The sequence below is a fragment of the Coturnix japonica genome, chromosome 15, assembly GCF_054131305.1.
Source record: "Coturnix japonica strain WE chromosome 15, WE-NBRP24, whole genome shotgun sequence".
NCBI classification, from domain to species: domain Eukaryota; kingdom Metazoa; phylum Chordata; class Aves; order Galliformes; family Phasianidae; genus Coturnix; species Coturnix japonica.
Window position 1 is genome coordinate 5,959,530 of NC_140677.1, and position 16,750 is coordinate 5,976,279.

At 40.9% G+C, this 16,750-nt stretch overlaps 1 protein-coding gene across 30 annotated transcripts in view; it reads left to right on the forward strand.

Annotated features, from left to right (window-relative positions):
• The window catches only part of MAGI1 (membrane associated guanylate kinase, WW and PDZ domain containing 1), a 284,769-nt gene that overhangs the window by 129,521 nt on the left and 138,498 nt on the right, over window positions 1–16,750 (forward strand). For all 30 annotated transcript variants that reach the window (XM_085516259.1, XM_015875201.3, XM_015875203.3 and 27 more), the window contains exon 2: window positions 7,612–7,728. In XM_085516259.1, coding sequence (XP_085372385.1) covers window positions 7,612–7,728 — 117 coding nt within the window. The remainder of the gene's footprint in view (window positions 1–7,611; window positions 7,729–16,750) is intronic.

Here is a 16,750-nt window from a genome sequence, read left to right on the forward strand (position 1 = left end):
GCTGGTATTCAGCCAGAGGCAACAGCAAAGTATTTGTCACAAGGGTGCCAAATTTTCAGGCCTAGCATCTATATAATTATATTTTTCTTTTCAGCCTCCTATGCTCGAGCACTGTTATTTTTTTGGCACTACTCAGCTGAAAGGCTATTTGTTTGAATTTCCACTAGAAAAATGAATCACTATTAATGCGCAGAAAATAATGTGGAGTGCCCTGTGAATACAGTAGATTAGGTTAGGTGCTCACAGAATAGTTTCCTGGGGATTTATGATCTGTTAAGTGCATTTCTTAGCAGCAAATGCTGAATTACCACTTCAGTGTTGGTGCATTCACCCATGCAGATTGAGAGAGATACCAAAAGGGACTGTGCCAAGAAGGCTCTTGCCTGCTCCACATTCTGAACACGGCCAGAAAGTTTTGAGTAAATATATCTCCTTCAGATTCACAGCTTACACCTAAAATAATATTTTAAGAAGTTCTGTTAGTAATAAAGTAACAAGTGTTATTGGTTCTCCAGGTAGGAATTACTAGCTGAGCTGAAGTGCTCTCTGCTGATTCAGCAGCTTGGCTGCTGCTGAAGCCTTATCCGTGCTCCATCAAAGTTGAGTTTTATTGCCATGTAGGTAGTTCATCCTGGAACATTTTGCAATTCTTAACAGTATCACCCTTCATCTTATAATAATCTCCCTCCACAGAACGATACTGCAATGGATGTGGCTTTGTTGTTCTGAGCATAAAAATTGGCAAGTATTTTATGTTTTACTTCAGGAAGGTAGGAACGGGACAAGCAGTCATTTTGCTTTGGTTGTGGTATGAATTTCATTAGAATAATTGAGATTGATTTCGGCAGTTCATCTGAGTCCAGCTGTAGTGGGCTGGAATGAATGAAAGTGAGGCTGGGAGTGTATGCAGCATTTCCAGCAGAGGTCTGGTTTGTACCAGGAGTCAATAAAGACTCTCCAAATTGATATGGAAGGAACTGTCGACAATGACAGATGAGGCTCTTTATGTGGGGCATCCAAGCATCTGGACTTTATGAGACTGGTTTGCACGCGGCAGTAAAAGTTCATTAGTTTGTTTTGTTTCTTTTTTAATATAGGAGAAAACAGAACTGGAGTCCAGTTGGGTGTCTGCTGAGTCACATCAACTGTTATCTGAGCTCCCATGATTGTATCCAAGTATCTGTTTAGAGCACTGATCCATAGAAAGCTTTTAAGTTTACTTGTGTTAAGAAAGTGTAAACCCACAGCATGCCAGTAAAGTAGCTGCTGTTACAGGTTTCCTTCATTTTGTAGGTGGCTGGAAGATGAAGCATGCTTAGATTGTGTTGTGTTTTAAGAAGCCACATGAATATCTAAAGCTTTCAAACTGGATGTTTTTGCATTGTGATCTTATTTGATCTCTGTCTAGCAATGATGAATGAATCTTTTGGGTTTTAGTATATATCCTTGTGTCTTTGACCTCACAAGAGACATAACAAAAGTCAGTGCTGGACTTTATTTACTTATTTACCTAGTAGTTAAGATAGGAAAGCAAACACAGTGATTTCTTTCAACTCTTCCCCCATTGCCCCCTTGACAAATGGCTGTTGGGATGGTGTTTAACTGTGACCTTAAAGCCACCGGCGTAATGAAGCTGTGATCTGGCAGATGTGACAGACTCATCTTACATAAATCACTCTCTTTTGTCACTGCTGGCATATGGCCAATGAATCTTCTAATTATTGAATGGCTTTTATAGCTCCATTATTTATAATCACTTTTGGACAGCAGCTGGAAGACAAGGATGGCAGAGAATAAAATGATATGGCAGAAAATATTATTGTCTATGTAACAACCGCTGGGATTAGGGAGATTTGATGATGGTGTGGCTACCAGCACAGTCTTGTTAAATGCTAAAAAATCCACTCAGCTTTCATTGTGTCTCTTCAGACGGGCTTCTGCCCATTGCCCTCACTGTAAGAACTGTATTAAGTGGTTCAAAAATGGAATACAAATCTCTCCAGGTATTAAAAAAGGGCTGCCTTTACATGAGGACTTGAGGAAAGTCCATTTCAAACTTCAGTAAAGTGCATGGTGATGAATGCGGAGTCGACGCCAGCGCTGTGGTTGTGTAAAATGCTGTATGGAAGAGTGTGAAGTGCTTCCCAGGAGCTGTGTTTGCCTCCTGTCTTCAGTAAGAATTTCACAACAGATTGGGAAATTGCCATTAGTTACTTAATATTTTCAAGGGAGGGTGGCAGGGGGAGGAAATGGCAACCCTCACCTAAACTCCCAAAAAAGAAGTATCTAGCTAACCAGGTTTGTGTTTTTTTGGTGGCTGATTGGTGGTTGGGGTTTGGTTTTGTTTTCATTAGGATGATGGGTTTAAAATGAACTTGGGTTAATAGACTTTCTAATTAAGAGGAGCTGCTTTGGCTGCAGTTACAGCTGAGTATGTGATCCCATCTGCAGGTTATGCAGCAGCCTTGGGCACAGGAGTGCAGTCAAAGACTCCCAGCCTTGAAGGTGGTCCAGTGAGACTTCAGGTCTGCTCATTGCTTTGCAAAATGGGAGCTCATGTCTCTAAGGAAGTTCTTCTTAAAATCATTATTTTCCCATTATCTGCATTTCTGCATTCGTTTGGCCAAGTTTTGCTCCTGCGCTACAAAAATAACTTGTTAATGTTTGCTAAATATCTTCAGATACGACTTGTCGGCTGAAAGACTGTATGTTGTAATCGGGGGTTTATTCTGCACATCCAACGTGCAATCTTTGTGTCTTTTAAAAGATGGAATCCTTCCCTTAATGTAGACATCAGATGCCAAGAGACAGTCTTAATCCAGATGACTCTATTGCACTCTTATCCCTTTAGCAAGGCCTTTAACCTTTGCTTCATGGTCCTGTTGTTTAGAAATGGTCTTTGTCTGTCCACGAAGGGTGGCTCAGCTAAAGATGCCTTGAAATGAAGATATCCCTACAAGAAAAGGGGAATTCAGGAATGAAAAATGGATTTTTCTAGTTCAGGTTTCTCAGTCCCTGTGAATATGGCAATTATTAGCCTTCCCCAAGAAGGGCAAAGACAGAAGATTTACATTGATAAATATTTTTATAGGAGTGTAATATAGGTCAGACTACTATGTGCTGGGCCTGACTCCTATCCCTTTGCACAAGCATTGCTGTCAGACTGGAGCTATTTATCGGGATTATCTATGGCTGTCCCAAAGCACAAATGGGATAATAACAGCTGCAGCATTTAATATGAACATAAACTGTAAAATGTTGGCTTCCAGGTGCACAAAACATGGACTCAAGATGTGTCTTCAGAATACACATATTGCACAGCTCTGGCATAGGCTGCCTACCAGCTGGCAGGAAGGTGCTGTCAGCCCTTCCATGTTCTTACTCAGCTTTTTATGGGGGAAATCTTGGATTTTGCTTCATCATTTATGCAGTCTGCTTTCCTTATTGAAGCCCATGTGTTACAACAGCCAGCAGCTTTCCGCAGGCAGGTCTGCTTTGCTGCTCACTGATGGTGGGGCTCTGGGAGTGATGAATGTTCTCAGCAACAATGACAGCATTAGATGAGCTCCTATGATGCAACCTTCTCCCCTGCAGAAACTGGGAGCTGTAGCAACAAGCAACAGAGCATCATTCAAAGCAGAGTTTCACTAGTGGCTTTATATTGGGTTACTGTTGGAGGGTGAATGTGTGATGGAGGATTGAAGGTGTGAAAGAAGTCTCAAAAGCATTTAGGTTATATATATACCTCCAGAAAGTTGACAAGCACTTCTTATTGTTTTTCAGAAAACTCTGTATTAGCAGGACTCATTTTTTAACAGGAGAGATTATTTGTTTCTCTCTTGGTGTTTGTTATTAAGGTATTATTATGGTTTAATGATTTGAGAGACTGATTGACTTGCTCGGAAAAGCATTACAATAATGGAGAGTAATTGAGGGAAGACATGTACAGTAAGTCATCCTTTGTAAAAGATAAAGGGTTCTGGTGATAGGATGGAAACTTCTCAGATCTGGAGGAGCACAAGGAGAGGAGCATTGGTAGGTTGGCTTTTCTATGAAGAAAGGCACTGTTTCATTGTTCCAGGGCTAAAAAATGGAAAGGATCTGTTTCAACATCTGTTTCAACAACAATAATCAATTGTGTAACATGTTTTAATTTTTAAACTTTTAAGTATTAACTTAGATGAGTTTAGTAGGAAAGAAATTTATTTATACAGTGGGTTTTTGTGTGGTTGGTTTCTTTTTTGTGTCTGATCTGAACTGAACATCTCAGGCCAGTTTTGATTATGGAAAGGATGCAGTGATTTTTCTGTGAGCAAATCAATGTATTTCCTACCTATCCTGGCCAACAAGAAGGAAGGTCTGGGCACTGACCCATCTCCTCTGGACTACAGCTGCTGTTGGCCTGCTCCTACCACTGTATGGCCTCTGTACATGTACTTAGAAGAAAAGAAAGGTTCTCCAAAGAACAAATGTAAGATCCTATCTCCTTGAAAACAGGGGAGTGTTTTGAAGTGTTACACAGCTCATCTCTAAGGAAACTGAATCCAGGTGTATTCTTAGCACAACTGATGCCTCAAATTAGATTTTACAAAGGGGAGGACTCGTGCATAAAATCAGATGGTGCTGCACTCCTTTTTAACCCAGCCTGGGCTGATGAATGGGCAGAAGCCATCAGTGGTGAGACTCGTCTGCAGAGAGAGCATTGCATGAAGCAGGGCTGCCCACGGAGGTCAGAATGAGTTTGCACGTGCTGCAGTTTGCATGTGGGAGGTTGCTAAGATGTCACTGATGTGTCTTTCTCTTTCTTGGGAATTGTGGGGGCTTGAAAAGAGTGTATCAGCCTTAGTAAACTTGTGTCTAGCTCTAGAATCTGCTCAAGAATGCTGATACTGAGCACGTGAACTGAAACATTTCAAGTGGTAAAGAATCCTGCGTGTTCTGTGGTGGATTCCTTTGGGAGTTTTCCATAGGGAGTTTGTTTCTGTGTTAGCTCGTTTTCTCCTTCCATACTCTGCAGTGGGCTGTAAGGGGTGAGCCTGCTTTTGTCCGCAGTCCTGGGCTCAGATGTGAGAAGCCTTTTTTCTATCTGGAATTTTCTGGAATTTAGCAACAAAAATGTGACATGAGGTATTTATTTATTTTTCTTCCTCCTTCCCATCTGAAATGCATGTAATAGGAATGAGTGTCTCTGTCAGCTCCCCGAAGGAAAAAGTATGCAAGTGCAAGTATTGCTCTAGCCTCTGCATTTGCAACTGCCATCTTGGGCAGCACATCGGTGACTCAGCTTGAAATCCCAGCTACTATGAAACAGAGCCAAACGTTTTAGTGGGGCTGTAATAGACTGAGATGAATAGACAAAGAGGGAAGATAGCTGCAGATATCATCAGTAAATTGCATGCTTTCTGTGGTCAAGACGACCCTATCTCAGTAGAGCCTTTTCACCTCTAGACACAATTGTGACATTAATTGTTAAATTGTGAATTGCACAGTATTTTAGGACAAAGCCTGTAGGTTACATACTTATTCCTTCACTGGAATAAGTGCTTGCATTATGTCCAAACTGCTCATCATGCTTAGTTTTTTTTGCTATGAGTAACCAACCACCTTGCATCATTATCATGAGCAAAGAAAAATGTGAACTGCTCAGCTGAAAGAAGTGCTTGATTATTTTTTGAGGATGCTCTTTGTTGTGCCCAGTCTCCCTCTTTGGGGTCAAAAGTCTCAGCATCCACCAAACACGTGAGCTTGCAAAGGCCGGTCTGAAATGGGAAAGCTGCAGCCCACAGTCTATCCAAGCACCTCCTGGGTTGTTGTGTGCTGTGTTTTAACAGTGGAACAGCCAAGGACAGTTTGTTAGGAACCAGATTGATCATCTTCTCCTGGAGTGAGGGGTGTTGCTTGGGGTCAATCAGGACATTGTGATGAGAGTGTTTTGTCTACCTTTCTTCAGTTTTATTGTTTCAGCCATTCTTGCATTGAGCATCTTGGTCTCTGAACACTCCTTGTAAGGAAAGAGGGCCACTGCTTAAGCCTTCCTTTCTTCAACAATAAGTGTAATCTTAAAAACAACAGCAGCAAAAGAGTGTACGTATTGTATTTTATTGAATTTAACTTGATTTTCAGACTAAGTTCATTTTTATTGTGGTTGCTTTTAAAACAATATTACTGCAGAACTTCCTTAGGCAGATTGCTGTTCCTGCCCTTGTTTAATGAGTGCTCTGCACTCAGAGGGGCTGCTGCTGCCTCCCAGAGCTGCTGTCCAGCTGCCCTATGTTGCAAGATTATTACTCTTGATCTGTTTTGCAGTGGTTCCTAGAGGCTCCGGGCAGGAATCTGTAACTGCAATGCTACATTCGGTGTCACAAGTATTGGGCTTGCACTGCATTGCATGTTCACCATCTAAAAAAAATCATGATGCAAATTAGGAAAGTCCATGGAAACAGCTGTAGGAGTTCAGCTCAAGGTCTGTGCAGCCCACTGCTCGAGCTGTGGCCATAAATAAGGTGCCAAGCAAAGGAAAGAAACATATAATATTCCACTGCTTCTTCTCCCAGTAGAGCCCTGGCCACCAGCAATTTGTTTTTACCTCAAAGGATGTCCTACCATTTTTGGCAAACCAGCCCTTCTTCCACTGCCTCAAACTGTGTGAATTATTTTCCACTCCCGGTTTCAAGAACAGAAGGGTTTCCATTCCCCATTCTCTATAGGATCGTATGGGGCTTTTTTTTTTTTTTTTTTTTTGCTTTTCAGTCAGACTGAAATTAGAGTTATTTGAGAATATTTAATTTCTGGGAAAAGACTTCATGAAGTTACTCCAGTTCTTATATTCTGCTGCAGGAAAGTATTTGGTGTTCCATGTTCATTTCCAACTAAATATCTCTTTTTTGCTGGTTGTTTTTAGCTCATCTGTCTTTATTCTCACATACTTATGAAAGTGTTAAGAGCTGAATTAGTCTAGTTTCAAATGTGGGAGTTGGCAGCCCTGCCTGTGGCAGGGGGTTTGGAGCTTGATGATCCTTGTCGTCCTTTCCAACCCAAGCCATTCTGTGATTCTATAATGATTCTATGAATGGGGAAACAAACTTAAGTGAAAAGTGTTGCATGTTATTCTGTTTTGTTTTTTTTTAAGGACTTTGGTTACTCTGAACTCCTTTATTCAATTCTTACCCAACTGCATGTTAAGGTAGATACCAGTGCAAAGTATTGTTCTTAAATTTTGTACCATGTTCAGCTATGTTAGTGCCTTTGCTTTTTATCTCTCTGCTCAACTCACTCTCCAATGAGCTGCAAAAACAATACCTTTATTATTTTTCATCACTTTCTCATCATCTGTCCTTCTCCATTTGCTCAGAAACAAATAAGTGATAAAAGGGAATGATGATCTGCTTAACACCACAAGAAGAAAGATGCATTACGAGACGAGAGAGACCTCTTGTTTACAGCAAGGTGTTTTTTGGTAATTAGCCATTTGCAGACGAAGATGAGCCTCCGCTCGTAAAGTCAGCATGCCATTATTTAGTGGACTCTGAATCGAAGCCTAACATTTGCCTGAATTGGAAATGTTAATTGTGTGCATTTAGAAGTAAATAAATGGCTGTGTTTTCTTTGCAGGAAACAGACTGAACAAAGACCTGAGACATTATCTCAACCAGAGGTTTCAGAAAGGATCGCCGGATCACGACCTACAGCAGACTATTAGAGATAACCTTTATCGCCATGCTGTGCCTTGTAAGTAACAAACCACTGACCTGGTGGATTACTTGTCATATCATTTTTGCTTTTATTGATTGGCTGGGGGCAGCCTTTGTGTGGCAGTGTGTGCAGCTCAGGTTTCAGACTGGGCAGAATTCCATGTGTGACAGCAAATAGTGTTCAGGGAGTGCTTACAGGGAAACCAGCTGATGGCCTTAGGAAGTGCTCATTAATGTTGTTATGATGTGTGTTTCTGCATTGATTTGAAATCTATGAATAAAAAAATGGCTTTTCTATTTATTTTGTTATCAAAACTTCATTTCTGATGCTTATTTTACGGGAGAAATTGGACAGTGTTTTGTGGTTGGGTGACACTGAAACAGGAAACTGCCACTGTTGGAAGGTCATCCTCAGCTCCAAAAGGAGATAAGCAGCAAAAGTTAGTGAAGCTAACAAAGAAATACTCTTCTTCACCCTCAATACCAACTAAGGGTAGAAGATTGGAGGGGGTGGTAATCTTTAGAAGTTCAGACTCTACTCAAAATCAGGCTGTGCTTTGCTCATTGGGAAAGTGCACGAGAAGTAGATGATGATTGTTTTTTGTATCCTCTCCTGGAAGTTGGAAGATGGTGCAATGAAACCATCTGTTTTTCTGCTTGATGTTTTCCTGGGCCTTGATGAGCTCTGAAGAAAGTGCTCTGAATTTCAGATTGGGTTTGGATAAGAACTGGTAAACTCTCAGTTACAGCATGCTGAAAGGAGCAGCAAAACATTTTTAAGCTCTCTTTGTCGACATGAATCAGAGGTTGTTTATCCTGGTAGACTTGTATAAACACTGAATAATGATGTTGCCACTCAAGAATCCGTATTTGCCAACAAATACCACATAATGGTAGGTAGAGTAATAGCTGTTTTCAATCTAAGTGTTGCATGCGGGGGAACTGTGTAGGGCCACGGTTAAAAATGTGTGATAACACTGATAAATGCTGATTCTTCAAATGGCAGACATTGTATGTCACTGTCGAGTTTATTTTCATTTTATCAGTTGAAAGCATGAACCAAATTACCTATGAAGTGCTGTGTGTGGACGTGAAGAATAAATACGGATTGCTATTTTCTATTGAATACTTCCATTTTCCATTTTGTTATCATGAAATATGATTAGTTTGGAATTGTCTGACTTGCTTGGATGCAGGTTTTTAAGGTATAATGCGGAAAGTGCCTTCTAGGGAAACACTTGTGGTATTGCAGACTTGGTAAATGCAGTGTCTTGATGCTAATGTCCTTCTGCCTATGTGTTACATTCCAATTTCTGAAGCAGCAAATAAGGGAAATGAGTGAAGTTCAGTGGAAGCATTTTGTGTGTTGCCAAGGTTACGTTTTGAGATGCTTTCCATTGATTCTTTTCTCTAATGTATTTAACTTGATGGTGAGCTAATCTACTTGGACTTGCTAAAGACTTTTGATTTAAAATTAAGACTAGTAAAAGCAATTTCTGCCTCTCGGATGTAGCAGGAAGAGGTATGTGTTGCTGACACACTACTAAGAACTCTTGTTATTTTATACATGGAGAATCTGAGTAATGGAGTTACTGTGTGTCTCCATACTTGCTGAGTTATAAAGCAGGTAACGTTTAATTTTCTCTTTGTGTACAGTTGAAATGGTATTAGTGGTAGCTTTAAAGAATGATGCTAATATTCATGTTTGAATTTGAATGAGGCTACTGTATACATGGTGGGTTGGAATGCTTTACAGGTCTGGAGATTAATCTAGTGGTACACTCATATTTTTATTCCTTAGTACACGTGACCAGTAAATCCAGGCCCCTGGATCAATCTCCGGTGCTAATGGATTATGAAGTCTTGTATTTTGAAAATGGAATTCTCTGCTGATTATGTGGTAAACACGAACAAGAACACAAGGTCACTTGGACAGAGAGTGCTGGGCCTGCCAGCTGCTTTGTGTTGTGCTAATAGAAGGGCAAAATGAAGTGATAATTACTAAATGCAAAATGGAGAAAGGTGATGTTAACCAGTTCTTCCCTAAAAAATGTGTAGTGAGGATCCCATGTGGTTATTGCTGGTTAATTATCACTTAAATTTGTTACTGTAGGAGAGTTGGTTAAGAATGATCTCTAAGATAAGAGTGTTGGGATGATGTCAGATCCCAGAAGGAAATGCATAAATGGATGACACAGGTATGGTCTTCTGAGAGAGCAGGTGACTTTACTGCTAAACGTGGGAACTGTTTGCAAAGAGAGGAGACCTAAAAATGCACCTGAAGGGGAGGTATAATTGGAAGAAGGAGATGAACCACACAGTTATTTTTGCAAACCAAAGTCTTCAAGGGTAATCTGTAAATGCAAATATTGGTTCAGATGGTAAGCAGCCAACAGTGCTGCCCCAGTGCTGGCCAGCCTTGGTGGCCTCCCTCTGCCCCCAGCGTGCCTCCTCCTGCCCTCCATGCTCCAACCTCCCTCCTCCCCCATTGAGCTGATTTTTTCCTGCCAAGATCCATAGTAAACAACAACTGTGCCAGGCTTCCAGGTGGCCTCCAAGTTTGGTGGTTGTACCATTCCCAGTGCTCTGCTGTTGCTGTCACACCACACCCACGGGTTTATTTACAGACACAAAGCACTCCCTGGATTTTACTACTTCACCATCGTAATCTAGGACTCAGTCAGAGCAAAGAAGAGAGGCGGGATACCTTGTTTATGTGTTTGGATGGTGCATTTATACTAATGAAACCATGCATTTGCAATGTGCAAATCTTTGAAAAAGTGCTGTTCAGCCATTGAGCTAGCTTTTATTTTAGCTAAGCCAACTGTGTGTTGTTTCCTCCACTTTTTTCCTGTTGACTTCACATGCTGGGTCTGAGACATATATATGTTTTTACAGTTTTTCTGTCTTGTGCTTAAGAGAAATCAGCACCTTAAACTCCAGCACATTTGCTCTCTTTATGTGTTCACATAGATAAGTATTCTCATTGCAGCTCGTAGGATTTGCTGTCAAAACTTTAAGATGACCCAAGACTGCAGTGCATTATCCAGATGAGGAAGATGTTGAGCCAGGTTCTAGCTACACCCTTTGCCTTATTTTGTTTTGAAGTAGCACATTTCCAATTTTCTGATGTGCCTAATGAAGACCGCCTGAAAGAATGCTCTATTTGTGGGCTGGTTAATGGCTCCGTTGACCATGGAGTAGGCTGTGAATTAGCAAGTCTCATCATTACTGGCCATGGCTGTACTAGAAGTGCTCTGGCTTGTGCAGAGAGTTTGCCTACATCTTTTCTTCTAGCACGGGTTTCACTTAAGTAAGGAAAATTGAGCTGGAAGAAACCCTGAGAACAGAAGGGCAGATCTGTAGCTGAGTGGGATGGCTCAAGAGAAGTTGATGTGGTTTGTATTGCACCTGATCTGGGAGGATTAGTCTGTGAATCCATGGTGTGGATGGAGTTGTCCTGACATTGGGTTTCACAGAGTATTTCTAGGAGCAGAACTCCTCAAAATAGGATTGCTGTATGCAAAGGTTGGCTTTGTGGAAAATGGGAGCAGTTGGAAGTACATGTGTAAGCATATATCCATGCTACTGCATCCTAAATAGGTGTTTCCAAATAGCCTTACCTTGAGATAGCTGTGCAATAGTGTTAATTGGGAAAGAGATGTGATAGCAGCTTCCTTAGGTGCGATGGTGCAGCAGTGTGTCTGAACCACTGTTCACAGCAGGGTGAACAGACAGGATTATCTGCCTCATTTTGAAACGATGGTAGAGGGCATCTGTTTAAAATAAACAAGCAGCACTGGCCATTTGGCCTACTTGCTTCTTCTCAACAGCCTGATAGCAGTTTTATTTTTACAGCGTGTGAAGAAGAATCGGGGAGAGATTATTTCCATAGAAGCTTATCTCTGTGCGTGCTTGGGGTGGGTTGTGGTCTTGATCTGCCTGAGCACGTTTGCTCAAGTCTGGTGTGATGTCCAAGGGCAGCTCTGGTGGGGCTTTGCTATATCTTTACTTGCCAAAGCAGCACACATGATGCAGACATGGATAAACTAATGTACCAGTAGTCACCTTCTTATCCGTGTCTATTCTATTTTTGTCTTATTTCAGCTCTGTGCAGTTCCTTCCTTTGCCTGGCTGTAGACTTGAAAACTCCAGTAGAAGCAAGTCCTTTGTGATGGCTGGAACAGGGACAATGCAATGCCCAGCCTAGACTTAAACCTTAGATGTTGTCAGCCTAGACACTCTGTAGCAATCCTTTGATTATTCTTTTTTCCTTTTATCCCTAAAGTTGACATTTAAAACCTTGAGGGACCATCACTCAGCAGATAATTCACTTTTCCAAAACAAGTATGTGCCCTGGGATAAGTGGTAGGAGAGTTTAATGTTAGAGAGATCGCACTTTCATTTCTGCTGGTTGTTCTCTGCCTTCCCAGAGTTTGATCTGTTCCTGTGTCGTCAATTACAGAGCAGTAGTTCCAGTGTTGTGCTTAGTCTGTGGAGTAAAATGGGAAAGAATGGATAAAAATCAATAGTGTAAGTGTTGAGTGATCTGTAAGGAGGCTCAGAAAGACAGTGACTCCCCCGGCACCTGCTTGGCCTGAGTGCACTCATGCTTGGATTTCCTGCTGAAGTGTTTCTGTGTTCCAAGCTACGGCTGGTGCAAAGGGAACGTGTTCTTCCAAGGAAAGAAAACAATACTGACCAAGGAAACTAAACAGTATTTTTAGGAAAATGTTCAGCAAGTAGATGAAGAAAAGCACGTGGAACTGTATTAGCTGGATGGGTGCCTTCATGGATCATTGTACTACCATTGTGAGCTTCTCCAGGACTTGTGTGTGCTGCTACATGCATAGCCACCATCAGCTGCATCTCACGGAGGGGCAGGGATCATTTCCCAGGAGAGCTTCTAAAGCCATTTGTCATCAGTTCATTCATACTGAATTGATAGGAAGACATGGGAAACCAGCTTACAGGTGATTCTTTTCTTTAGAATATTGAGTATAACAGGGTGTTATGTCCTGCAGAAAAAGTAATGTTTGAAATGGAGCAGAAAGACCTTTTTATTGCAACTGCACGTGCTCTTACATGTGGGGATATTTGAGCCACAATTTTGTAGTTATTTTTAGTTACTAATTTTTATTAAGAGTAAACAGAATCACTGACAGTGCAAATTATTTTTCTCCATAGGCAATAAATCATCAGTTTATGTAAACAAATGTTCTTTGAATTCTCAGAAGCTTTCCGGAGCTGTAGCCATATTTATTATCCAAGTTTCTTTTGTTGCTGTTCCCTTCCTCGAAGTGTAATTTTGCTTTTGTAATGAGAAAAAGTTGCAGAATCCATGAAATATTCATCTGAAAGCGCACACTGATAAGGTGATGAACAGTGGGCTGATCTTTTTCCAACACAAGAAGAACAATTAATTGTTTTACAAGACCTGTGTGAGCAGGGAGTTTGAAATATGTTTTAAAATATTGCCTTTATCACTGTGGTGCAATGCATAGCTACCAGCAGTATGTAAGGATGTTTTTTCTCAGGAATATTTCCTTCTCAGTTATCTAACTCCAAAGAATATGGGGTGTATTTTCCATGCCAGCTAATGTACTCCAATTTACTTTTTCTCCCTGAATTCCCAGCAGGGATTGTATCTTGAGTACAACCAGTGGGCTTAGGAAATTCCTGTAGCTGTGTTTCAGAGAGTGCAGAATTACAGCTGGATCTCCTGCTGTTTTCAGGGATATAATTATTTCACAAGTTAGAGAACTGAATTCTTTTTCAGGTTTGAGAGAGAAAAATGCCCCATTTTGAGCAATAGGATTGATAACTCTTTAGTTCCTTTCCATGCACTGTCATTTCTGCTTGATGTAGGGGGCTTCAGACCTTTTATTCTTCCATCTGGTCCGTCCTTTTAGATCAATAGTGCGATTTGTGCCAGTGGAATTATTGGGTATTTTTTTAAAATTTAATTTTATTTTTTAACATTTGGAAATAAAAGCACTTATGATAGCAAATATTGCTCCATCTGCTTACCCATTTGTGAGAAATAGCTGTTTTGTATTTCGCTGTACACCCAGTTGGAGTTGTGTGATGCTCCAGAGACAGTACGAAGGAAAAGAGCTCAGCCCTATGGGCTCTCCTATGACATTTGCCAAAGGAGGTTTGGGTAAGAAGTGCGGGAAGTGAATACATGGCAAGTTTTCTATGTCCACAACGTACTGTATTTTGTATTTTTTCACTTATAGTTGCTTTGTACTGCAGCAGAACACCTGTGAGTGGTTATTTAGGTAGTGCAAGCCAAGTACATGCATGTGCTTTGACATGCAAAGGTTTCTCTAGAGCTGAGAGTCTCTTGGAAGGCTGAGAGTAAGTCAGAGGTGAGATGTTGGGTGATGGAAGGGGTGGAGGTGAATTACCCTCAGGTTAGTTACATCAAAACTTGCTTTTTCCTTCAATGCTTTTATTCACCATCATAATTAAAACTACAGAAGAGGCAAAACACGATGTCTCTACAAGTCACAGTATGAAAATCAGCAGAGGAAGATGTGACCAAAAGTGGTGAGTATCCTCCCATCCCGCTCTTTTTATACGATGACCAAGTGTCCTATTTAAATCTCCTGTGATGGCTGCGCTGTCCCAGCTTTTGATTTCATCAACCAGGCAGTTTGATTTCTTTTCAACTGCTGCCATGTGTCTGTTCATGGTTTGTAGCGTATTGATTATACTGCAAGCCAACAGAATGAGTTTTCCAGGCAAAGTGAGCGGTTTAACATTAGGAAAAATCAAATGCGTAGCCACGCTTTAACCTGTTCTTCCACTGACAGTTTGGGATGAGTGCTTGGTATTTCATGATTACCTCCATCCAGAAAGCACCCATCTCTCTGTAGGTACGTTTGTGCCCAGGTGTGTTGCTTTGTGTGTCCTTTGCTTCCTTAGATAAAGGTGTCAGTACTCAGGGCAACAGCAGATGTAAATTCCTGAAAGCTTAGATGGGGATGCAGTTTTGCTGCATTTCATCTTATGGGGTTATGAGGTTTTTTAAACATTTCCATGCTTCTTTTCTTAAAGCATACTGTATTTGTCCTCTAATCCTTTCTGCCTTCATTTCAGCAGGGAGCAGATTAGCCATATGATCATTTAGAAATGGGTTCCAAATCAGCAGGCTGCTTTTCCCTGGGGAGAGTCATACCCAGTGCCTTTACTGGGAATAGCACTGTAAATTAATCTTCATTGATCTACTTTAATTTTTTCCTTCCTATTGAACAGGAAGGTAGAAAAAAAAATAGAGCAAATATTTCTTCTTCAGTAGGGGTGCAACTAGAAATAAATCTTTCCTGTTAGTCATAATGGCCTAGATGTATCCTTCTTTTATAATGTCCTCTTGAATAATTAGAGCTGTGAGTTATGAAGACAAGATTCCTGGGTCATTGCCAGCACAGATTTAAGGGGGATGCTAGTTCCCTGAATCCCTTTCAAAAGGGCTGTGTAATGCCCCAGACTGCTCTTAATTAGTGATTTAAGAGGGAATACATCAATTTCACTGAGAATTGGGAAAATTGTTACTTAAATGAAAATGTTTAATAAATGGCATTTGAAAGGCTAATGTATCTTCAGAATGAGAGATGTAAGCACTGTGTAACCAGGTAGATGCTGGCCTGGAAGTTCTATAACATCAGATCCCCAGAAGCATCACCAGCCATGGAGTTATTTTGTTCTTCATCATTTACTCCTTACCTGCACTTCTTCTTTAAGCATCAGGTTCAACACTTCATTTACAAAAAGCAATATGTGCTGTAAAGAAATGTTAAGGTCTGTAGGAAGAAGCAGTATCTCCTGTTGGTTAAATAGGTGATTTTGTTTATCTCATACCATCACAGCAACTCTAACACAGCCAATGCTGTTACTCTTCCTTTACAGCTACTTAAGGGGAGATTGTCATATGCTGAAATATGCAGGCCATCTTTGCTGTGTTTGGAATTTGAACTTGCATACATCAGAATGGAGGGGCTGGGGCAGGTGGCAAAGGAAGGAGGAACTCCAAATTAAGAAGCTGCTTCCTTCAGCAAACCTCCTTTGAATGCGTGAGCAGATGGATAATTATAAATGCAGTATTACCATTTCCTACTCTTTGTAGGTTTTGAGTTAGTCAGTAGAAACTTAAAACTGGATAACGTCGTTATTTTCATTTACTTCTTTGTTTCTGAGCCCTTCCTTCCCTCATCTTTCATGTTTTTCTGACTATGCGGCACGTCCTTTCTTTGTGTGTGTGTTTATGTGTTGGGAGGGTGAGCTGGTACTAAGTGAGATCTGAAAATTGAGCTTAAATGGTGAGAATACTTTTAGCTCTCCTCATTCCAAGTGTTTAAAGGGTTTGAGAAACATAGATGTGTGAGAGGGTTGACGAAAAACCAGAGGACTCAGAATGGCAACACAGGAGGAAGGCTGTGCTCAGCAGCTGGGCAGAGCTGAACCCAGGTCTTTCAGGAATATAGAACCCTATCGCATTCATCAATCTTGCCCATTTTAGTGTTCTTGTAATTAAAATATATATTGCTATCTCACTTAGGCTTCTGCAATCCTCTGCTGAACACAGTGCATCTTCTGCAAGGAGCAGCTGCCAGGGTGCGATAGTGCTGTGGCCATGTAACTAACCACACTGAGAGCTGTGCTGACAGACACCTTGCAAATTGCACACATTACAGAACATTGATGATACAGTTAAAATGGTAAATTTAATATTATGGTTCTATTAGATTTCTCCCTCATTAACTCTGATCCAATAAACAACCTCCGGCATATTTTGAAGGTAATAGTCACCTCACAATCACTACTGCTCCTCTCTATCTGACATTTCAAGCTCCTATGGATTTATAGTTCTTCTGTCATCTAGTGTATACTTACTGTTCTGTTTTTTCTTTGAACTTGTGCATGCAAGCAGGCCCTTTCTTGGAGGGCCCTGAGCATGCAATTATCACTTCATAACACGGATAAAGTCATCCTGAAATTCCATTCCTGGGATTCAGAACAAGATCAGTTCTGGAGGAAAGAATGAGCCCAACCTT